The 24,173-nt window shown below is 52.3% G+C and overlaps 2 protein-coding genes across 2 annotated transcripts; both read left to right on the top strand.

Moving 5' to 3' along the window:
* Positions 1-7,145: 7,145 nt before the first annotated feature.
* On the top strand, positions 7,146-15,641 carry LOC309795491 (kallikrein-12-like; the record flags this gene model as incomplete). The annotated part of the gene is given in 7 exon segments (XM_082607853.1): positions 7,146-7,170; positions 7,602-7,688; positions 11,513-11,675; positions 12,536-12,641; positions 12,645-12,792; positions 14,423-14,556; positions 15,486-15,641. Coding segments are annotated over 7 exon segments (819 nt in total).
* Positions 15,642-18,809: 3,168 nt separating this feature from the next.
* KLK11 (kallikrein related peptidase 11) lies at positions 18,810-21,349 on the top strand (the record flags this gene model as incomplete). Its single annotated transcript, XM_082607834.1, is given in 8 exon segments — positions 18,810-18,849; positions 19,284-19,442; positions 19,445-19,447; positions 19,814-19,839; positions 19,843-19,987; positions 19,990-20,067; positions 20,643-20,779; positions 21,197-21,349. Coding segments are annotated over 8 exon segments (741 nt in total).
* Between the last annotated feature and the right edge of the window lie 2,824 nt (positions 21,350-24,173).

The raw sequence follows: 24,173 nt of genomic DNA, 5'->3' as shown, positions 1-24,173 counted from the left end.
TCACCGTTGTGGCCTCTCCCATTGCGGAGCACAGGCTCCGGACGCGCAGGCTCAGCGGCCATGGCTCACGGGCCCAGCCACTCTGCAGCATGTGAGATCTTCCCGGACCAGGGCACGAACCCGTGTCCCCTGCATTGGCAGGCGGACCCCCAACCACTGCGCCACCAGGGAAGCCCCTGGTCATTTAATTTTTAAACTAAAATTATCTACATTGAATATGCATTACAATTCCATTCCTCAGTCACACTCGCCACATTTCTGATGCTCTATAACCGTGTGTGGCTGGTGGCTGCCATATTGGACAGCACAGATAAATAGATTTCCATCATTGCAGAAAGTTCTGTTGGATAGGACTGCTTGAGTCTATACCCTTGCTCCTAGTGTGGTCCAGGGGACAGCAGTATCAGAATTATCTGGGGCTTATTAGAAGTCAGAGTCTTGGATCCCACCCCAGACCAACTGAACCGGAATCTGCATTTTAACAAGACCCCCAGGGGACTCAATGCTTATTAGAGTTTGAGAAGCACCACTCCATGGTATACATCCACCAGGTTTAAGGACCCAGTCCCCCAGTGATGGACACCTAGTTTCCTTCTACTACCCAAGCAATACTGCAATGACCATTTGGGGTCAGGCCCCTTATATAACTATAGAAGACTTCTCTGGAATATCACAGGAGCAGGAACACTGGGCCAAAAGCCTTACTTTTAATCAATTTCACCAAGTACTGGCAAGTTTTTGCCCGGATAAGAAGGATTCATATCTCTCCACACCCTCAAAAATGCCTGAAGTTCATTCATTCATTCAGCAAATATTTACTGAATCCTATTATGTGCCAGTTACTGCTCTAGGAACAAAGCAGCTAATATTGTTGCCCTCGGGGAACTCACTTCTGGAGGTGAGGCAAACAAGGGACAAATAAATGAGTAAAACATGAAATATTGGGAATTCCCTGGCAGTCCAGTGGTTAGGACCCAGCACTTTCACTGCCATGGCCCAGGTTCGATCCCTGGTCGGGGAACTAAGATCCTGCAAGCCTCACGGCACTGCCAAAAACAAAACAAAACAAAACAAAAAAAAACCATTAGGGGCCTCCCTGGTGGCGCAGTGGTTGAGAGTCCGCCTGCCGATGCAGGGGATACGGGTTCGTGCCCCGGTCTGGGAGGATCCCGTATGCCGCGGAGCGGCTGGGCCCGTGAGCCATGGCCGCTGGGCCTGCGCATCCGGAGCCTGTGCTCCGCAACGGGAGAGGCCACAACAGTGAGAGGCCCGCATACCGCAAAAAAAAAAAAAAAAAACCCATTAAATATTACAGATGGGAGTAAGTGCTTTGGAGAAAAATAAAGCAGAGTAAGGGGATAGACAATGTCAGAGGAAGGTTATAATTTTAAGTGGGTTATACAGTGGGTGGTTAACTCAGCAGGGCTATGTTGTCCAAACCCTGCACATTACAAAAAAAAAGTTAGGCCCTTGCCTAACATCTGGGAGATAACCTCTAAACCTTTGTAATATTCTGCCTCATAACAGTGTCTTTCTTTACCTGGGGACCTTGGGCCACGCCAGATAGTCTATCCTAATAGGATGATTTGTGATGGAGGTCTTGGAGCATATTTGACCTGAGGAGGAGCTGGAGACTAAGGTCAGCCATGCAGGCAGACAGCCATGTGCCTATGTGACTGACCCCCAATAAAAAACATAGACACCAAGGCTCAGGTGGACTTTCCTGGTGGGCAATCCTTTGTACATGTTGTCACACATTGTTGCTGGGCAAAGTAAGTGCTGTCTATACGACTTCTCTGGGAGAGGACAACTGGAAGCTCGTGCCTGGTCTCTCCTGGACTTGGCCCCCTGTGTCTTTTTACTTTGCTGTAATAAACCAAAATCATGAGTGCAGGAGCTTTTCCGAGTTCTGTGAGCCCTTCTAGTGATTCCCTGAACCCATCTCAGGGATCTCCAACTACAATGGTCAAGGAAGTCTTCATGGAGAGGATGATAAGAATGGAAGAGGGCCTCCCTGGTGGCGCACGGGCCTCCCTGGTGGCGCAGTGGTTGAGAGTCCGCCTGCCGATGCAGGGGATACGGGTTCGTGCCCCGGTCTGGGAGGATCCCACATGCCGCGGAGCGGCTGGGCCCGTGAGCCATGGCCGTGGAGCCTGCGCGTCCGGAGCCTGTGCTCCGCAGCGGGGGAGGCCACAACAGTGAGAGGCCCGCATACCGCAAAAAAAAAAAAAAAAAAAAAAAAAAAAGAATGGAAGAAACCAGGCAGACATCTGGTTTGGAAGAGGGGTCCAGGAGTGGGAATTAAAGTACTAAAGTTCTGAGATGGGATTGTGCCTGGCATGAGAGGGGCAGGAGAAGAGGAAGCGGTAGGTGACATCAGAGGACTACTGGGGCCAGATGGTCTAGAGCCTTGTTGGCCACCATAAGGAAACCTGACTTTCACTCTGAGTGAGGTGGGAGGCACTGCGGGCTTTCCAGAAGAGGTGTGGCCTGCCCTGACTTACATTTTATAACAAAAGGTCACTCTGGCTGCTGTGTGTAAACAGTGTAGGCAGACAAGGACAGAAACAGGGAGACCAGATAAGAAACTTGCAATAATCCAGATGAGAGATGATGGTGGCTGGGAGGGACCAGGGTGGCGAGGATGGAAGATGTTGAGAAATGGTCCAATTCTGGATCTCTTTTGAAGGTAGCGCTGGCAGGGTTTGGTAACAGAATGGATGTGTGGTGTGTGAGAAAAGGAATTCAAGGGCGAGACTGAGGTTTTGGCTGAGGAATGAAAGGACGAAGAAACTATTTACTGAGAAGATCAAGCCCATCTGGAACACGAGAGAGGTGAAGGACAAGAGTTTGGTTTTGAACGTGAATCTATTGAGTAGGCAGTTGGGTGTCAAGTCAAGAGTATAAGAGCGAGGTCTGGCTGGAGACATAAAATTTGGGAGTCATCAGCATGTAGATGGTATTTAAAGCCACAGGAGCAGGTGAGATCACCGGGGGAGTGAGCATAGACAGAGCAAAGAAGGGGGCCAAAGGCTCCAGCGTGTAGAGATCAGGGACGTGAGTAGGAAACAACACCAGTCACGAACGAGAAGCAGTCAGTGAGTTATGAGGAAGACCAGGAGGAAGGGAGTGTCTCAGAAGCTGAGGACAAGTGAACCGCTTGTTAAATGCTGCTGATAACTAAGATGAATCCCAAAGGGCTAGCCACTGAGTTCAGCAACATGGACCTTATTGGTGCCCTTAAAAGAGGCACAGTTGGTAGAGCGGTGGGCGTGGAAGCCTGCATGGAGTGGGCTCAAGAGAACAGGAGGAGAGGAACGCCAGACAGGACGTGTAGCCCACAGTTTGGAGTATTGCAGTCCAAGGGGGCAGAACGTGGGTCAGGGGCTGAAGGAGAGCACAAAGGTTGAGAGAAGGTTTTTTAAAAATTCTTTTCACGGAACATGGGAGAAATGGTAGCATGTTTGTATGTTAATGGAGAAGGAAAAAATGGATGATGCAGGCAAGGCGGCAGAGGGCTGCTGGCCGGAACAGTGTCCTCGAGGAGGTGAGAGGGCAGGGGGCACCTCGCACGAGTGGAGGTGTCTTTCTTAGACGGAGGTGAAGATTGTTCATCTGTAGAAATGGGAGAGGAGGCGGAGCCCGTGGGCACAGATGCAGGTGGGTGGCAAGACTGACCTTTCTTTCTAGGGTTCGTTATTCTGATGGGTGAAAAGTGGTATTTCGTTGATGTGTGAGAAAGATGATGACTGGGACCAGCATCCTTCATAACATGGATCCAGCTCTAAAGAAGGAGTCACGTGTCTCAATTTCTTGTGCATCTTTCTCTCCAAAAGACCATGTCTGATTTCTCCCCAGGCGTCTCTCTTTCCACCTCTTACGTCCTCTTGCCTTTGTCTCTCCCTGCATTTCCTCTGCTCTCTCCCATCCACCTTGTTTTTCTGTCTCTGTTATTTATCCCTTTGGGTCTTTCTCAGTCTCCCCATCCCTTCACATTTGCATCAGGGCCTCTGCTCTGGGCATGGGTGTAGGGCTAACTTTCTCATCCCAGCCAGCACTTCCAACCAGAACTTCCAGTTCCTGCTTGACAAAGTACCTCATTTTGAAGCCAAGCTATAGGGTGGGGCCCCCGGGAACCTCAGACTGCCTCCATCTCCAGCTTTACTTATTTAACGAGCATGTCTGTGGCCTTTGGCTCGTGTCAAACTCTCCTCTAAGCATCTTCACATATTAGCTCATTTAACCCTGCTCTATGAGGCGGTTGCTATCGATAGTGCCAGTTTACGGGGGCACAGAGTGGCCGTGTCACTTGAACTCAGTTCTGAACCACTAGGAACACTGTCTCTTTTTCTAGTCCTTTTTCTTTCTTTCTCTAGCCCTTCTCTCTGAGGGGGACAGACCCTGATCTATGAGACAGTACCCCTGGATTTGGTCTACCTGGCATGTGACTTTCAGCTGCTCACTGAACTCCCTGGGCTCCAGTTGCCTTACTGATCAAGTGGGGAGGTAGAATACCCCCAATTCTTGGTGGGTCCATGACCTCACTTCAACAAGAGTCGGCCAGTCATAAACCCTAATATCAGTGTTGACCTGGCACTCACCCCTCAGCAAATACCAAAGACAGCCACCCCACTCCAAGTTCCAGCCGTTGCCAAGGGGGAAAGGCTTTTTCTGGAAGTGTGGACCTGGGCCACAAGAGAGCACAGGTACCCCGACTTCCCACACACACCTGTCACCTCAGTTAACCCACATCCTCCCTCCTGCCACTCAGCCTGAACACAACTCAACTCAAAAAGAGTGACCTCGGTCCCTACTCTGGGTCCAGTCCTGGGAAGTGGGGTAATTCCAAGGTGGGGAAGGACAGTAGCCTTTCTGTCACCTTGAGAGGCACTCACATCTATGACCCAGCCCACTCCTACCAAAACCCTAGCCTGACACAGATACTCGACCTCACATCTAGTGTTCATTTCAATGTCAACGCACACCACCAACTCAACTGTATTTCAACACCTCCCCATCCAAATACTCAATTTTGGCCTCATCTCCAGCCCCAACCCAACTGGACTCTGTCAACAACATTATCTCCAGATCCCTCCCATCTACAACTTAATTCTATCCCCCAAACTAACTCCAACCCCATCCTCACCCTAGGTCCATTCTCTTCCCCAAACCCACCTGCATTCCCAGTGCAGTCATCAGAGCCCCTCCCCCAACACCAAACACCATCTTAAACCCGACCACAAACTTTTCTTCCTAGTGTAGGGAAAAACTGTGAAAGACTTTATGATGGACCCAACAGAGGTCATCAATGGAAAACGAGGTGGGTTATCTGATTCTATGGGGTCTCAGCTTCTTTTACTGTCTTTGAGCTACTTTACAACTCTGTAAATGATAAATAGTGGATAGTAGTGCAAATAATTCTTGTCCATAACCGTGCAAATGAGTTGTGTCAGGTGGAAGTACAATTCTCTCCCCTCCATATAGAATAAGCCAGTTTTGCATCTATTTGTTAATTCATGTTAGCGCTTCTTATCGTCTATACATGTGTGGTTCTTTGTAACATCTTGCTAGCTCCATCGCTTATTAACAAATCCAAATAACATCTTTGACATATGTTCATTTTTTAGATGCAGGGGAGTCACGGTTAGATACTTTAAAAAACAAATTATGGGCTTCCCTGGTGGCGCAGTGGTTGAGAGTCCGCCTGCTGATGCAGGGGACACGGGTTCGTGCCCCAGTCCGGGAAGATCCCACATGCCGCCGAGCGGCTGGGCCCGTGAGCCATGGCAGCTGAGCCTGCGTGTCCGGAGCCTGTGCTCCGCAACGGGAGAGGCCACAACAGTGAGAGGCCCGCGTACTGAAAAAATATATATATATCTTTTAACGCTAGATTTGACCCTTATATCCAAACTTTAACTCCCCGATATGGACCACACCAGTTTTGAGATGAATCCTCACTCCATCCATCTCAACCCCTTCTCCTTATCACGACACCATGGCTATCTCTCTTTCCAAATATCATCTGGTCCCCATCTCTGGCTTTCTTTCAAATTCTGACCCCACCTCTGTCCTCTCTAATCCCTAGTCCTACCCCCCTCCACCCCCTAGGATTAGCTCATGTCCCCACCCAGTAGGAGACGCCTACTCATTCCTAAAACACTCTTCCTCCTTCTTCTTCCTCATCCTCTTGTCCCCAGAGCTTCCTAACTCCTGCTTCTCCCTCCTCACCTAGGTCCCCATGGACTACCTCACCCCATCTGGCCCTGCTCTTAAAAGGCCATTTATCCAAAATATTGCTTTCCCAGGTCCAACCCCTGCCCACAGCCAAGTCTAAGTTGACTTTCTATCCACCTATCTGAAGATTCCTTTCTTGTGCCTGACTGGGGGAGGAGGGAAGGGTAGAATAAATTTGGGCATCCCTGTGTTTTCCAGAAGAAATAGGGCTGGAGATGGAGTTGGAGCTGGAGATGAGGCTGAGAACTGGAACTTAGATGTGTTGAGTTTGCTGTAGAGAGATAAACTTGAGATAAGGCTGTTGATGGGAATGGGTCTGAGGGATAGGCGGACGGTAAGGGGAACCGTTAAAATTAGCTGGGAGGTGGGAATAGAGTGGAAAATGGCCAACCAGGAGCTGATGTATATTAAGAATATGTATAGGGTTGGAGGGGGGATGAGAGAGTGGCATAAAAAATGGGTTGATGTTAGGGAGGGCCCTAGGGATTTGGGCTGGGCCTGGAGAAGGGATTGGGCTTCTCCCTTCCCTCCAGGTGGGTCTTGCTGCCTGAAAGTTCACAGTGGGTTCAACTTGAGCTTGGGTGGAGCCAGATCTGAGTCCTGGCTTGTCCTGGTAGCTCTGCGCCATACGATGGGCCAAGCCCAGGCGGGGGTGGTGGTGGGGTGCATGGCGACAGCCAGCTGAGCCATTGGGGGTGGAGAGGGGACGGCCAGCACCAGGGAAATGCTGAAGGCGCTAGGGGGAGGGAGTTCAGGGGTTAAAAGCCATGGGTCGAGGCTGAAGTTTGAGGCAGCTGGCCGTGGAAGCTCTTCACCGGGGCCCTTACCCAGGAAGGGTGAGCCTAAGGTAGGGGCAGGAGCATTGGGAGCGGGGAGGGTAGGGGAAAGAGGGAGGCTGCTGAGTCAAGGAGATGGAGCCGGAAGCTGGAGGCTCAGGTATAGAGACAGAATCTGTGGAGATGTTGAGAGGGAAAGCAGCTGAAAGATAAGATGATCAGTTTTAGACCAGGCGCCTGGGGCCCACCCTGAGAGGGGAGAAAGGACACGGGGAGGGTAGAGAGGGGCGGGAGGGTGCACCAGGGGCCTAGCTCGCTGGAGGGCAGGGATGGAGGGACTAGCCCCCTCGTGTGAACGGCTGCAAGCCAGAGCCCCGGCGGGGGGAGGTGTGCAAGCTGCCCCGCCCACCACGTTCCTGGGACTCGCCCCCCACCCCACCAAGAATGGACCTTGGGGAGGGGCTTGCAGATTCCAGCGTCAAGGTTTTCAGAGTAAAGGAGAGGACATTCAAGATTGGGAAACAGGGTGGGTAGGGAGTGTCCAGAGATGGGAGTTCAGGCCAGCTCTTAACACCCTGTTCAACTTCTCAGGCTCCGCCCGCCCTGCCCCCCACCACAAAGTCACCACGTGGCCCCTGGCCCCCGCAATCGCTTTCCTGACGGTGGCCTTGTCAGAAGGTAAGAATGCGCGGGGGTGGAGGCCGGGTGGCCACTCCAGACCATGGTAGGAGGGGTGGGAGGGGACGTGGGAATCGTGAGCTCCGCCCCCCGCCCACTAGGGGGCCGGGTCCCACCGGGACACATGAGAGCTTCCTGCTTGTCCCTGCGTGACCTGGTGTCCCAGTTGGGGTCAGTCCACTCTCCCCACCGACCCCAGACCCTCTCCCAGCTCAGATGGGCTCGCCCTATTTTTTTTTTTTTTTTTTTTGCGGTATGCGGTCCTCTCACTGTTGTGGCCTCTCCCATTGCGGAGCATGCGAACCCATGTCCCCTGCATCGGCAGGCAGACTCTCAACCACTGCGCCACCAGGGAAGCCCTGAACCATACACTTTAAATGGTTAAGTGTACAACATGTAAATTTCAACTTAATTTTCTGAAAAAGCTATATGATAATAAATACAGTAGCAAAAGATACACAACAATAAAGATAATTAAAGGATACACAATAACAAAAATAATAGCAAAGGATACACAATAATAAAAGCAACAGCAAAAGATACATAGTAACAGAAATAATAGCAAAAGATATACAATAATAAAGACAACAGCAGAAGGAAATGAAGGTAAAAGGAAATAAAATAAAGAAGGAAAACAAAAGAAGGGCCTTGGGCTTCCCTGGTGGCGCAGTGGTTGAGAATCTGCCTGCCAATGCCGGGGACACAAGTTTGATCCCTGGTCCGGGAAGATTCCACATGCTGCGGAGCAACTAAGCCTGTGAGCCACAACTACTGAGCCTGCACGCCTAGAGCCTGTGCTCGGCCACAGGAGAAGCCACCGCAATGAGAAGCCCGCGCACCGCAAGGAAGAGTAGCCCCTGCTCGCCGCAACTAGAGAAAGCCCGTGTGCAGCGACGAAGACCCAAGGCAGCCAAAAGTATATAAATTAATTTTAAAAAAAATAAGAAGAAAGGCCTTGTGCTGATGATAAGGTGCCACCAACGAATTCAGTTCCCTCCATCTGAGGATTAAGAAGTCTCTCAGTAAATTAATAAACTTAAAAAAAATAGAACCTACTTCAGAGGGCTCTTGGGAGGATCGAGGTAATACGTGAGAGTGCTCCCTGAGAAGAACACCTGGTACTGAGTGAATGCTTACTAAGTGGTGGCTGTCACTAGTATTATTGTTCTTTTTTTTTTTTTTTGCGGTACGCGGGCCTCTCACTGTTGTGGCCTCTCCGGACGCGCAGGCTCAGCGGCCATGGCTCACGGGCCCAGCCGCTCCGCGGCATGTGGAATCTTCCCGGACCGGGGCGCGAACCCGTGTCCCCTGCATCGGCAGGCGGACTCTCAACCACTGCGCCACCAGGGAAGCCCTCAGTTAGTCATTCTTTTGCTCATTCACATATTTGGAGAATGATGAACAATACAAGTTCTGGAGCCTGTCTGCCTCAGTTCAAACTCCAGTTCTGCCTCTTACCAGCTGTGTGACTCTGGGCAAGTGGCTCCATCTAGCTGTGTCTCAGTTTCCACACCTATGATGGTATCCATGCCCTGAGACATCACCCCATGTGTTGGGATGCCTGAGTTGTCTTTAGGGAATGGGCTTCATAGTGAGCTTATGATGACGCCCAAGAGTAAAGCATGAGGTACAGGGACTTGAGCGCTCCAGGGGCTCCCTGGATGAGGTGGCAAAGGTGCTCAGAGCTTTTTCTGAAAGCAGGAGGTCTGTTGTCTTTGGGTCCCCAGCTACAAAAAGGGATTGACTTTATCCAGAAGCCACAAGCTGCAAGTCTGTGTGTCAAAAGAGAACCACTAAGCAGTCATTCCCCAGCCCCACTCCCTGCCGCCCCAGGCAATCACTAACCCGCTGTCTCCACCAATTTGCCTTTCCTGGATATTTCATATAAATGGGATCATACAGTTTGTGGGCCTTTGTGACTGGCTTCTTTCACTCCACATAGTGTTTTCAAGGTTCATCCATGTGTAGCACACATCAGTACTTTGTTCCTTTTATAGCTGAATAGTAGTCCATAGCATGGATAGACCACCTTTTATTTGTCCATTCATCATTTGATAAACATCAGTTTAACGGGTATGGGGTCTCCTTTGGGGGTGACAAAAATGTTCTGGAATTAGCTGGTGGTGATGGTAGCATAACATTTTGAGTGCAGTGGAGTTCACGGCATTGTAGACTTTAAAATGGTTCGAAGGCTGGATCTTATGTTATATACATTTTACTTCAAAAACAAAAACAAAAAGATAAGAGGAGAAAGAGAGAGATTCTGTCCTGAATCTCTTTCACTCTCCCTCTCTGTGTTTCCTGTCCCCTCTTTCTTTCTCAGTGGAAGTCCCTATGCAAAAAAACTTTCATGGAGTTAGATAAATCGACCTCATATATAATAAGACCTGTGCTCTGAAAGCGGGCAACAGAGTTGATCGTGCATTTAAAAACTTCAATTAGAACCAGGCTTCCTTAGATCCCAGTTTGGAAACTCCTCTGTCTCCCCTATTTTGGAACCTCTTCCCTTTCCTCCTCTTCTTTCTCAGGCTCTCTCTGTCCTTGGTTTCCTTGACTCTCACTTCCACCCTCTTGCCCCTTCCATGAAACACTCAGGGAAGAGTCCCAGGTGTCTACCTGCCCCACCTCCCTGAGGCTTCATTACTGGAGTTGGGGAAGATCTCAGATCACCTTGAGTCATTGGCCTCGGGGCTACAGGCTAGTTTGCAGAGGACAGGAGAAGGAGAGGGCCTGGGTCTTCCCTCCAGAGCCATACTGCCCCCCCCCATTTAACTGTAAATCTCATTAAGTGTCATTAGCCAAGAAGAGTTTCTACGGGATTAGAGGGTGCCCCGACCCATGTCTACCTTGTCTCCTTCCCTCAACCCATAAATCGCATGAGCTGGGACAAAGAGAGTTAAAAGCTGTATCAGCTGCTGGTCTGGGACAGACAGACGGGAGGAAGAAGACAGGTGGTGCAGCATGACAGGTGGCTGAGAGGCCAGGTGAACAGTAGGAGAGCTGACTGGCAGGGTGGCTGGCAGATGAAAAGACTAGCAGGCAGGTGGCCAGACAGATAGCGGAGAGACCGACAGGCCGAGACTGCAACAGTTAGTTACATGGAGGAACCGGCAGGCGGAGAAACAAGGTGAGGAGAGGGCAGGCCATCACCAGTGAGGGGGTAACACTCGGGGGATGGGCACAGAGAGGGATGGGCCTGTGGACCATCCCCTCCTCGTGGAATTGCTGGTGGAAGGGGAGGAGAAAGGGAGGGTCCACTTGACAGGGAAAAGGAGGGTCCAGTTGCCATCTCTGAGATGCCTCATCTTTTCCCCAGAATCTGGAAGTGGACCACCATGGTGTCCAGCATCTTTTTTCTCCTGTGTTTTATTGGTGAGCTCCCCAGAAGGCAAGGAACCCTCATGAGGATGCCTGACCCTGAGGAGGGGAGGGAGGCTGGCTGACTCTATGCCTCCGTTCACCTCCATCTCCAGGGGTCCTATGCACCTCTCTCTCCCTGTATCTTACGATCCATCTCCCCTCTGTCTCTCCCTGTCACTATGTCTCTGTCCTTTCTCTCTCTGGATCTCTGTTTCGCTTATCTTTAAGCATCTCTCTTCCTCTTTGTGTCCTTTGGGTGTTTCACTGTGTCTTTATATATCACTGGGTCTGTGTCTCCCTGCCTGTGACTCTCTCTCTCTCTCTCTCTCTCTCTCTCTCTCTCTCTCTCTCTCTCGGTTTCTTTCTTTTGCCTCTTTCTTGCTCTTTCTGTATCTCTCTTTCTATCTGATCCACAGTCTCTAGGTTCCTGACTCTGTCTCTCTGGCCCATGCCATTGTCCTCAGGGCTCAGCCACGAGGACACACAGAAGATTTTTAAAGGCACAGAGTGTATCCCTCACTCTCAGCCTTGGCAGGTGGGGCTGTTTGAAGGTACACAGCTGCGCTGTGGGGGAGTCCTCATTGACCACAGGTGGATTCTCACAGCTGCTCACTGCAGCAGCAGAAGGTAAGCCCCCCACTTGGGTCCCTGCCTACTCAGGGTGGGAAGGGAGGGTGATGGGGAGGGTAGCACTGGGGGGGAGGGGGCTCACAGGAGTAAGGAGATGGTCCTGCAACAAGAGGGTCTGAGGTTAGACAAGAAGTAGGACTTCTTCACAATGGGCCTGGGGTGGACTTGGGTGGGGGTCGGTGGGGTGGAGGGCAGGGGAGGGTTCTGGAATCTGCCCCCCCAATGTTCCCTCATGTCCCTCTTCCTTCCCATATGGTGTCACCAGTCCAGCATCCCCTGACCCAGTCTGAGCTGTGGACCCATGTCTGACCCAAACTTTTTGTGCAACTTCAAAGGTTACACCTGGTACCTCTCTGGGCCTCAGTGGTCCCATCTGTAAAATGAGGGGATTGGGCTTTGTAGGTCTGATGCTCTGGATTTTTTTTTTCCAAGAGGGAAGTTTCAGACATGGAGAGACAGAGATATTTGGGGACAGGGAGGGACACCAGCAGGACAGAGTCCACTCATTATTCCCCCATTCGTTTAGTTGACAGTGTTGATGGCCCAGGCCACCTTCTGGGTGGTGGGAACAGGGCAGTGAATAGGACTAATGGATGTCCCTGCCCCCATGGGCATCACCAGCTAAGAGAATCAGAAAGTGACACAGACGCAGTAGCATGGAGAGGAGAACTAGGACCAACGCTAGAAATGGAAAGATGGCAATGGAACTAGAGACCAAGAGATGGGAAGAGACAAAGAGAATGAGAGCAAGGGACTGAACAGCCATCAAGGTGCAGAGCAGCGGAGAGAGGCAGGCGGGTCTGGGAGCCCCAGGCCAGCCCACCCTGCCCCTGCTGAGCCTCTGTGACCCCCAGCAGGTACTGGTTGAGCCTGGGGGAACACAGCCTCAGCCAGATGGACTGGACCGAACAGATCCGGCACAGTGGCCTCTCCATGACCCACCGTGGCTACCAGGCAGCCCTGTAGAACCATGACAATGACCTCCGGCTTCTGCAACTGGGCATCCCTGTCCTCTTGACCCGCAGCATCCAGCCCCTGCCCCTGCCCGCGACCTGTGCAGTGGCTGGCACCAAGTGCCACACTTCAGGCTGGGGCACCACCAACCACCCAGGGAGTAAGGGGGTCCCGAGGTCAGGGGTCAGGATTGGCAAAAGTTTGCAGTATAGGGTGAGAGGTCAGGAGTCATGCCACCTCAGAGGAAGGATGGGTAAAGTGTCACACATCAGGATTCATGCTTTGGGGTCTGAGATCATGGTGCGTCGGGGTCTTGGGAGTTAAAGAGGTTAAGTGGCTGTGTATGGAGTTAGGAGTCATGGGTCAGGGATGTGGTTAGAGGTCAGAGTGATGTTATCGGACTGGATGGAGCAAAAGACATATGTAAACAGGATCTTGGGGTCATGGGTCAGGTACTCTGATGTTAGTCATTGTAATCTTTTTTTGTGTGTGTGTGGTACGCGGGCCTCTCACTGTTGTGGCTTCTCCCGTTGTGGAGCACAGGCTCCAGACACGCAGGCTCAGCAGCCGTGGCTCACGGGCCCAGCCACTCCGCGGCATGTGGGATCTTCCCGGACCGGGGCACGAACCCGCGTCCCCTGCATCGGCAGGCGGGCTCTCAACCACTGCACCACCAGGGAAGCCCTGATGTTAGTCATTGTAGAGTTGAGGTCATGGGATCCAGATGCTGGCCACAATCCGAGGATGGAAATTGGCATTCGATCAAGGATCACTGGTCTGGTACAGGAAGCCACAGGGCTTGGTGTGTGGAGCTAGAGGTTAGGGGTCATGGAGTCTGGAGTCAAATAAACTAGGATCAGAGGTCACTTTGGAGGATTCAGAGCTGAGGTTGGAGGTTAAGGTGAAGACAAGGAACATGGGGCCAAGAGACAGAGAGAAGACATGAGGCCAAGTTGGGATCAAAGGGCAATAAGATTGAAGGTCAAAGGTCACAGTAGCTGGGATTGAAGGAGAAAGTCAGGTCTGGATTCATTGTGTCTGAGTCGTAGGCTAAAGGTCAGGGAGACTGGGCCAATGAATTGAAATCAAGAGCTACTGTGTTCCTGTTTTACCCCTAGGTTCTTCATGACATTTTTTCCCTTAAATTCCATATATATGTGTTAGCATACGGTATTTGTCTTTCTCTTTCTGACTTACTTCACTCTGTATGACAGACTCTAGGTCTATCCACCTCATTACAAATAGCTCAGTTTCGTTTCTTTTTATGGCTGAGTAATATTCCATTGTATATATGTGCCACATCTTCTTTATCCAGGAATAAAGACACAGACCTACTTGAGAATGGACTTGAGGATATGGGGAGGGGGAAGGGTAAGCTGTGACAAAGCGCGGAGAGGCATGGACAAATATACAGTACCAAACGTAAGGTAGATAGATAGTGGGAAGCAGCCGCAGAGCACAGGGAGATCAGCTCGGTGCTTTGTGACCGCCTGGAGGGGTGGGATAGGGAGGGTGAGAGGGAGGGAGACGCAAGAGGGAAGGGATGTGGGAACAGATGTATATGTATGACTGATTCACTTTGTTATAAAGCAGAACCTAAAAAAAAAAAAGAGCTACTGTGTAATCAAGTCATAATCTGAAATTTAGAGCTTGGAGGATTGTAGTGGAGGTCACAGGGAGGGGGTGGGGTATAGACATGTATTGGGTTTCCTTGAGAAGAGGGATGTGGCCTCTTTGGGGAGATGAGGGAAGCTTCGGGGGATCCTGCAGCATCCATCTTCCATCCCCAGACCAGTTGTCAGACCGACTCCAATGCCTTAACCTCTCTATCGTCTCTAATGCCACCTGCCGGGCAGCGTTCCCCGGGAGAATCACGGACAACATGGTGTGTGCTGGCGGCGTCGCTGGGGAGGATGCCTGCCAGGTGAGCGACTGCAGGCAACATCCAGGACAGAAAGTAGGGGAGGGAGAACTGGGGAGGTGGGAAGGAGGAGAAGGCAAGTCAGGGAAAGGAGATGGGGAGAGAGATGAGGTCAGGAAGAAGGAGAGGCACAGAATGCGGGAGGAGAGCCAGGGAGTGGAGAACGGGGCGGGGGGGGGGCAGAAACAGAGAAGGAAAGATGGGCGGGGCACAAAGGGAGGGAGAGGGAGAGACAAAGACAGACGACGGGGGAGGGAAAGAGGCAGCGGGCATTTGGAGCTCAGGCAGGTAACCGGCTGTCTCTCCAGTTCTGAGTTTCCCCATACCATCCAGCTGGTGCTGGCCCAAGTACGAGTAAGACATTCCAGGATGGAGGAGGAAAGGGGGCTGGAGGACTCTCACCCTGTAATTCTGCTACCTTATCCTCTTGGTCCTTCACAGAGGAGGCTGCCCCTCCCTACTGGCCAGGGCCCCAGCCACTGTCTTGGAGAGAACTCTTAAGGAGTCCCGCCCTCCTTCTCTAGGATTGGTCACTGGTACAGGTGCTCTCTTCCCTCATTGGTCAGGGCCCCAGCCATTTTCCTTGACACGGAGTCCCGTCCTCCTTCGCTGGGATTGGTCATTGGTGCCTGTGCTCTCTTCCCCCATTGGTCAGGGCCCACCCATTGTCTTTGAGGGAACCCTCTACCCAGCATAGAGTCCCGCCCGCCTTCCCTGGGCTTGGCCCCTAGGGACAGTGTGTTCTTCTCTATTAGTTAGTCATTGCTGTTGTCCTCTGGGAACTTGTGTGTTCTTTTTTCTCTGCTGACGAGGCTTGGAGCCACGGTCCTCAAGGCCCAGGAATGGGTGAGGGGGCAGGAGGCTGTGGAGAGGAAAACTGGAAAAGGATTTCTCCCATATTCAGACCATGCTCCTTCTCCTCTGCCTTCCAGGGTGACTCTGGGGGTCCCCTAGTATGCGGAGGAGTCCTTCAGGGTCTGGTGTCCTGGGGATCCGTGGAGCCTTGTGGGCAAGAAGGCATCCCAGGGGTCTACACCAATATTTGCAAATACGTGGACTGGATCCGGATGGTCATGAGGAACAGCTGACCTGCTCCCTCCACCTTCATGCCTCAGCTTGGGGGCCACTTTGACCCTCAGAGCGCCAATACCTCCTCTATCTTCACCCCCAGCTCCCACTCTTCTTGGACTGGGGATCTTCTTCCTGGAACTCCAACTCCAGCCAGCCCTTCTAAGACCCATGGTTGGGGGAGGAGGGAGTATGCGACTATCTGGAATAAATATAACTGGAGGAGGGGCTGTGTCTGTCTGTTTGATCCCCCTGCTGGTTGAGATTGGAGGGAGAGTTACCCATCAGTTACCCTACCCACAGGTGTAGAAATAGAGATCAGGGAGTGTGAGGGTTTTCCCTCAGGGGCCACACAGGAATGGACTAGAGAAAGTTACTTATAACAGTAAAAAATTAAGGCCGTTTTTCTCTATCTGCCTCAACAGGAACACTGCCTAGAGCTTATAAGCTGAAATGGGGGAGGGGTGTGTGTGGACAGGATTGTTGGCTCCAAAATACCAAATGAAAACTGCAAAATCAAAATCCACTACCATTTAGTTAAGTGTCTATAAAACGTAACATTCTTCCAACTAGCCGACTGCAACTTGGCTCAGCTGGAGTTGAGCACGTGTTATATTTAATGTGGGTGCGGGTTTGTTTTAATACATCTGCAATGATGGAGGGTGGGGTGCAGCCTTGGAAGGCAAGAGGACCCAGCCTAGGTCTTAAAATAGTTCTGCCCACCTCTCAGGTTCTGTCTTCACAGCTTCTCCAGGAATTGGAAAGAGAATGTCTTCTCCGCAATGAATGGAAGGGAACTTTGAGGTGGGAGAGGGTGAGGGGTGACTATGGCAGCTGTGGGAGCATTTGCTGACTGCCTATTGTACTTGGCTCTCCTGGAGTCCTCATCCCAACCCCCTGAGGCACGGCTGTCACCCCCATCTCACAGATGAAGAAACTGAGCCTCGCCGGGGTGGAGTCTCTCGTCCCACATCACTGTGGTAGGAAGAGGCAGTGCCAGGGTTTGGGGCCAGGGCTGGCTGCTGTCAGAACCCAGGCCTACCCCGTAGTCTTTTTTTTTTTTTTTGCGGTACGCGGGCCTCTCACTGTTGTGGCCTCTCCCGTTGCGGAGCACAGGCTCCGGATACGCAGGCTCAGCGGCCATGGCTCACGGGCTTAGTTGCTCCCCGGCATGTGGGATCTTCCCGGACCGGGGCACGAACCCGTGTGCCCTGCATCGGCAGGCGGACTCTCAACGACTGCGCCACCAGGGAAGCCCCTACCCCATAGTCTTGCTTCACATCTCGTTAGGGGAGAGAGGAGGGTAAGACAGAGGGAGAACTAACTGATAACAAACAAGCTGGGAGAAGTAGGGATCGTCACTTGAGTTTTGCAGACGAGGAAATTGAGTTGGCTCAGATTTGGGAAGTCATCGGACCTACGTCACAGAGCAAGTAAGTGCCACAGTGGGATTCTGAGGACCCTGGGGTTCCTGGCAGCCTAAGAGGCTGGCAGAAGGGAGTGGAGGGAAGGGTCGGCAGAGAAGTGAAGCCCCAGAGGAACGCTGGGGGTTGTGGTACCTGCCCAGGGCTGACTTCCCTTTCCTGGGCCTTGAATCCCACAGGCCCCAACCTGCCTTCCCCACCCTCCTGCCTGCCCCTTCAGCGGGCAGCAGCCCCACCTGTGTGACGTCGCAGTTCCCCAACCCTGCTCCTTGGAATGATGAAGGGAGGGGCCCAGAAGGAGCCAGGGTCCCACCTGGGCTCGGGCTGTGGGGACGGAGGGGCTGGGACAAGAGATACAGAGAGACTGGGAGATGAGGAGGATGGAGAGGGATTTAGACACAGAAGTGGAGGGAGGGAGAGAAAGAGACAGGGATGGAGGCAGGCGAGACAGAGACACAAAGAAAGATATAAAGAATTAGAGGAGATGTGCAGAGAGACACTGGGAGAGAAGAACAGAGTTAGACAAAGAGAAAAAGGCCCAGAGATACATAGGAACAGAAAGAAAAACGACACACACACACATACACACAAGGAATTATAGAAATGTGGGAGAGGTAAAGAGAGACAGGGAAGGATGCAGACAGACGGACGGACACAGAGGTGGGGGGAAACAGAGAAGCAGAGAGAAGAGGGGCTTGGGGAGGTGACAGTGACAGGTGGGCAGCACCTCCAAGGCCCAGGGCTGGCCTGGGGAGGGCTCCCACACATCCCGCCCCCAGGGCAATAAGGCAGGGTTGGGAAGCCCAGTCATCCTGGGCCTGCTGGGGAGGCGGGTGTGTGGTGAGGGGGCACCCCTGCCTGCTCGCCTTCCTGGTGCCTCCCGCTCCGAAACCCAGCCTGCCGCATCTGCAACCACTGCCAGGCCCCCAGAGCCCGTGAGTCCAGAAGGGAAGGGAGGGCTCCCCTCCAGGCACCTGCCCTGCTGAGTGTGCCAGGCCTCTGCCCCGGCATCATTTCTCCTTGTGCTCTGTACTTCTTGGGGTGGGGGGATTGTGTCTCTCTGCCTTGATCTGCATCTCCAGCAGCTGTCCCCCAACCTCAGTGTCCTCCACACCCACCTTCGGTCACTGATTCCAACCCTCCAGCCCCACTCCCGCTGGCCAGGGCAGCTAAGGGCACTGGCCCTTCAAGGGACCAGCCCTGCCCTGCTCTTCCTCACTGTTCTTCAAAGGGGCAGGGGTTCAGCAGGGTGGGGACCAGAATGATGTCCCAGGCTGAGCCCCCTACTGTACCCCAGGTAGCCTTCAAAGGGCTCCTATCACCCTGGCGTGGTTACTGAATGGACCCTTGTTCCTTTATCCTCCCACCCCAAGTTGCTGGGCCCCAGGTCTCAGGTGGGCAAGAAGGAAAACATTCTCCAAACCGCACCTACGAGGTCCCGTGGCTGACTTAAACAGAGCCAGCCTGTCGCTTGCCCTGGGCAATGCCTTCCCAGCAGCTTGGGCATGAGAGGTTCTAACTGGGATTAGGCCCCTGCAAGGCCACCCTCCATACCAAAGATTTATTTTAAAAGTTTGGAGGTTGGATGCTGTGTGAACCAAGGGATTCCTCACACCTGGCTGTTTCTCCCTGGGGGGAGCCAGAGCAGGCATGGGGGAGAGAGAGGGCGTGAACCAGCCCTAAATCTCCCCAGGGAGTGATTTGGCCCCTTGTCCCTCCTTGCTCCCAGAAGAACCTGGGGCGTGCCCTCCCCCCTTCCAGGCCATGGTGATTCTGCAATTAATCACGTTTGCTCTGGTGACAGGTACGGTGGAAGACGGGGATGGGCAGGGATCTCCCTCTCAAATCTCTAGGATTCCCAACCCTCTATGTCTAGACAATGACGGGGCTGATATTAAAAATATAGAACAACCACAGGGCATCTGAATGGATATGTGAGCCATAACAAGGTCCTGGATGCCCCTTGCCTTCTAAAGGTGTAATCTCTTTAGAGTTAGAATGGGGAGAGGTCAAAGAGGGTCCCAGAGGAGAGGCTGGGGCAGCTGGGGTGGTGTGGGAGGCATTCAGAGAGCTCAGAAAAGTGGCTACTGACTAACGGGTGTGGAAGGGTTTCAGTCATTTAATCCCCAGCCTGTCCATTCAGTGCATCCCCATAGGACACCAGGCTATGGTCCTCCTCCCCCATTTCTGGGAGCCGTCTCATGCCCGAGCCGCCTCTTTTGCCCTCACCCTCCCTAGGGCATGTAGAGGGAGAGACCAGGATCAACAAAGGATATGAGTTCTCTCCTCATTCCCAGCCACCCTGGCAGGCAGATTTGTTCCAGAAGACAAGGCTGCTCTGTGGGGCAACCCTCATTGCCCTCAAATGGCTACTGACAGCAGCCCACTGCCACAAGCCATGAGTGCAGGGGCAGGGGCGGGGCTGGGAGGGGGCTGGAGATGGAGAGGTGGATAGAGAAGGGCTTGGGGATGGGGAGAATGTGTATGGGGTAGGGAAAGTGGGGTCAGAGATGGGCACTGATGATGGGGATTGGGTTGGGATTGAAGATGGAAGGATGAATGATGTTGGAACTGGCATGGTGTTGGGAATGGGGTTGGATTGGGCTGGGGATAAGGTTTTGGCGGGAGATGGGGATGAGTTTGGAAGTGGAGCTATGTTTCTTCATTCTCTTCATCTCGCCCCTCCCCCCCATGTCACTCTCCATTTCCTGTCTCTCCTTCCCCTTCCATCTCTGACCACCACCTCTCTCACTTCAACTGATATGTAGCTCATCTGGGAGAACACAACCTCCAGTGACGGGATGGCTGTGAGCGCACCCGAGCAGCCACTGAGTCCTCCCTCCGCCCAGACTTCAACAGTAGCCTGCCCAGCAAAGCCCACTGCGATGACATCATGCTGCTGAATATGGTGGCCCCAGCCTTCATTATCTGGGCTGTGCGACCCACAGTGTGTCATCACACTGTGTCACTGCTGGCACCCGCTGCCTCATTTCCGACTGGGGCACCACGTCCATCCCCCAGTGTAGGGGCTCCGGAGAGGAGTATGATGGGGGGTGGGGTGGGGAAGGTGTTTATGATTGTGGAAGGAAATAGGGAACCAGAGGAACCTTCAAAGATGATATTCATAGTGATACAAGAGGGCGCTACCTGGAGGTATCAATAGTGGGATAAGTTGAAAGGAAGAGTGGAAAAGTAAGGGCTGGGGAGGGCGGAGACCAAAGTTTGGGCCTTGGATTCAGGCAGACATGATGTGCAATTTCAGATCCACAACCTGCTCGTTGTAGGTCCTTAGGCAAGTGGCTTCACCTCTCTGAACCTTGGTTTTCTTCTCTATAAAATGAGAATAATCACATCCACCTACTAGAGCTGGATTAGACATAATGTTTATAGAGCAACTGGCATAAAGAATTTTACTTGATAGCGTTACTGTTGCTATGGTTACAAGCAGAGAGGTGAGTTGACTGCAAGCAAGAAGGACAGGAACTGGATTTAGAGCAAGGTCCCTGGTGCTCTGCTGGGTTCAGAGTAAGCCCTGCAGTGTGGGGAAGGGGAACAAAGGGATCTAATTTTCTGTATCCCCTCATGTCATTTCTACAGTGCACCTTCCCCACACCTGGCGATGTCCCAACATCACCATTGTCGAGCACAAGGAGTGTGAGGTCGCCTACCCTGGGAACATCACAGACACTGTGGGATGTGCCAGCGCTCGAGAAGAGGGCAAGGACTCCTGCCAGGTCAGAGGGCAAGGCCTGGGTCTCCAAACACATTTCCACTCCCATCTCCAACCTCAACTGTGTCTTCATCTACATCCACAATCTCATCCCCAACCTCAACACCACTTCCCCCTGCAACGCCCAATCCATCTCCACTCCCAGGTCCCATGTCTAACATAAACACAATCCCCAGCTCCATTCCAAGTCCCACCCCTATTTCCAACCCTAACCATCCCCAAATCAATTTTCGACCCTAGCGCCATCTTTGTTCTCACCCAAAACTCTAACCTCATCCTCAATCCCATTGCCAACCCCATCTTCAACCTCCACCTCACTTCCAACACATTCCCCCCTCCTCCCTAACACCATGTCCAACCCTTTCCCCTCTCCTGAGGCCTCCCCTCCTCTCTGACTGGTTCTCTTCCTCCCCATCTCCAGGGTGATTCTGGGGGCCCACTGGTCTATAATGGGTCTCTTCAAGGCATCATCTCCTGGGGCCAGGATCCATGTGCTGTCAGCAGAAAGCCCAGGGTTTACACAAAGGTCTTCAAATATGTGGACCGGAGCCAGAAGCCTATAGAGAACAATTAGCCAGGACCAGCTCATCACGGCCCAATCCCCTGATCCCTACTTGGTGCTGTGGTACCTGTTCATTCTGTTAATAATGAAGCCTGAGCCAGGACCCCTTTATATACTTTTCTGGGGGCCTTGTTGACTATGAGAGATGCTGTACCTTAATAATCAATTTGTAGTTTGGAGTTAGGAGACCTGGGTTCTACTCCTGCCTCCTGCTAACTTGTGACTCTGGGAGTGAAAATAGTCGTTTGGTTCACTGTTGTACCTCCAGTCTCAAACACAATTCCTGGCACACACCAAGGTTTCAATAAATATTTACTAAACAAATGAATCTTTTGAATGCTTACTACGTGCCAGACCCTGGTCCAAGGGCTTTTAAATGTATCGACTGACATAATCTTCACAAAACCCTACAAGGTTGCTACTATTATTATTATACCCATTTTGCAGCTGAGGAAACTGAGGTGCAGAGAAACGAAGTCACCCATTCACGATCACACAGCCAGCAAGTAGAAGAGCAAGGAATCTGAAGCAAGGTGACTTCTTAACTGACAAGCAATACTGCCTTGATTAAGGCTCCTTTCCTTGGGACTTCCGTGGTGGCGCAGTGGTTAAGAATCTGCCTGCCAATGCAGGGGACACGGGTTTGAGCCCGGGTCCGAGAAGATCCCACATGCTGTGGAGCAACTAAGCCCGTGTGACACAACTACTGAAGCCCGCATGCCACAACTACTGAAATGGGCGCGCCTAGAGAGAGAAGCCACCGCAACGAGAAGCCCGCACACCACTGCGAAGAGTAGACCCTGCTTGCCGCAACTGGAAAAAGCCCATGCATAGTAATGAAGACCCAACGCAGCCAAAAATAAATAAATAAATTTATTTTTTTTTAAAAAAGACTCCTTTCCTTATCTGTAAAATAGTGCATGCAAAAGTATGATAGCACACAAAGTCAGTCAGCCGGCCCATAGCTAAGACCCAATAAAAGGGAGCTATCATTGTTTTCTTTCCAACCTCTGCAATAGGTAATAGGTAGTTCATCAAGACCTGAGCAGGTCAATACAGTAGCCACTAACCACATGTGGCTATTTAACTTAAAACTGCCTAAAATCAGAAATGTAATTCTTCATCTAGACGGGTGGTATAGGGAGGGTGGGACGGAGACGCAAGAGGGAGTGGATTTGGGGATATATGTATATGTATAGTTGATTCACTTTGTTATACAGTAGAAACTAACACACCATTGTAAAGTAACTAAACTCCAATAACGATGTTAAAAAAATTTTTTTTAATTCAAAAAAATGTAATTCCTCAGTTGCACTCGCCACATATCAAAAGCTCTATAGCCACATGTGGCTGGTGGCTACCGTGTTGGATAGCACAAACGAAGCATTTCCATCACGGCGAAAAGTTCAACTGAACGGCGCTGTGCTGGACAACCTCTAGAGTTAACTGCCTTCTCGCTGGAGAAGATGCTTCACAAATAGTTCAGAACTCAGGGTCTCTTCTGATGTTCTGCTCACCTTGCAGGGCAGGTAGTTGGCATGAGCAGAGCTGGAACTGGGCCTCTGGGTTGGGAAATGGACTTGCTGTGTGACCTCCTGTGAGGCACTGCCCTCTCTGAGCCTGCCATCCCTCACCTGAAATGAGGGAGCTGGCTGAAGTGACACTGATGCCCCTTGTAGCTTTTGGCCTCCTGTGATTCACGGGCCTGTGTGTCACATGGAGACATGCAGAGGGCAGGAAGTATGTGAAGTGACCACACATGGGCTAGTTGCTGGGACACACAGGACGCTGCTCTGGCCGTGGATGAGGGCTCAAGCACAGAGCATCCCTCTGGGTCTGCATCTGCTGCTTCCCTCTCTGTGTTTTCTTTCCCTGGTTTGTGCGCATCTCTTGCTCCTACTCTTTCCTTCCGTCTATCTTATCTCTCTGCCTCCCTCTTTCAGGGTCAGCATTCTGGCTTTTCTCATTATGCCACTCTAGGTATGCACGTCCCTGTTTATTTTCCTCTCTCTCGCTTACAGTCATCTGTCTCCGACACTATCCCCGCGATCCCCACGGCCCCTGGGGATGTGGCACCCTCTTTCCTCATCTGCGAAGACTTCTTGGAACAGGGACCTGGGGAATCTCCATGAAATCCATCTCTAAAAAGGGTGTTTCGGGCACTGGGAGAAGCCTGTATTCCCGGGCCCCTCCCAGAGCAGGAATCTGGGGCCCAGGTTGGGTGCCAGCCTCTCCCAGGGTATAATTAGGAAGAGGGAAAGGGAGGAGGTAAATCCCTGGGGGGAGGGTGGGGAAACGGGCTCTTCGGCGTTAAAAGGGAGGGCCCGGAAGGGGTCCCTGGGCAGAGGATTCCGGCGGCCCACACGGCAGGACTGAGGCACTTCTTCCCCTCCACGACTCCCAGGTGAGCGGCGTGCACCTCACCTTGGTTGGGGTGGGTCGCGAGAGCACAGGTGGGGACCGTCGGGTAGCGGGCAGGAGACTTGCTCCAGCCTTAGTTTCCTTACCTACGGGACGCACTTCGGAGCCTCGAATGCCCAGCCCACCTGTGAAGGTAGGCGAAACCCGAAGCACTGAGAGGCTGGCAGCCGGGACAGCCCCGGCCAGGAGAGCGCTCCCCTCGGGCGTAGGGACAGCAGGAGGACGCCAGAGAGGCGTCATTAGGGTATTTGCGCCCATTACGCCTGTTCAGGCCCCGATCGCACGTCTGCCCACCCCTGCGTTTGTCGGCCGCAAGTTAAACGGGTCCCCGCGGGTTGGGGTGGCCCAGGATGGGCGGACGGGCGTGGCAGGCTGGGGTCTCTGACCCGGCAAGTGTTTTGAACCGTCCCCCGGC

This window comes from Mesoplodon mirus (genome assembly GCF_964341445.2).
Source record: "Mesoplodon mirus genome assembly, chromosome: 19".
Lineage (NCBI taxonomy): Eukaryota > Metazoa > Chordata > Mammalia > Artiodactyla > Ziphiidae > Mesoplodon > Mesoplodon mirus.
The sequence above is the reverse complement of the archived record's forward strand: the minus strand, read 5'-3'. Positions and strand labels throughout refer to the sequence as shown.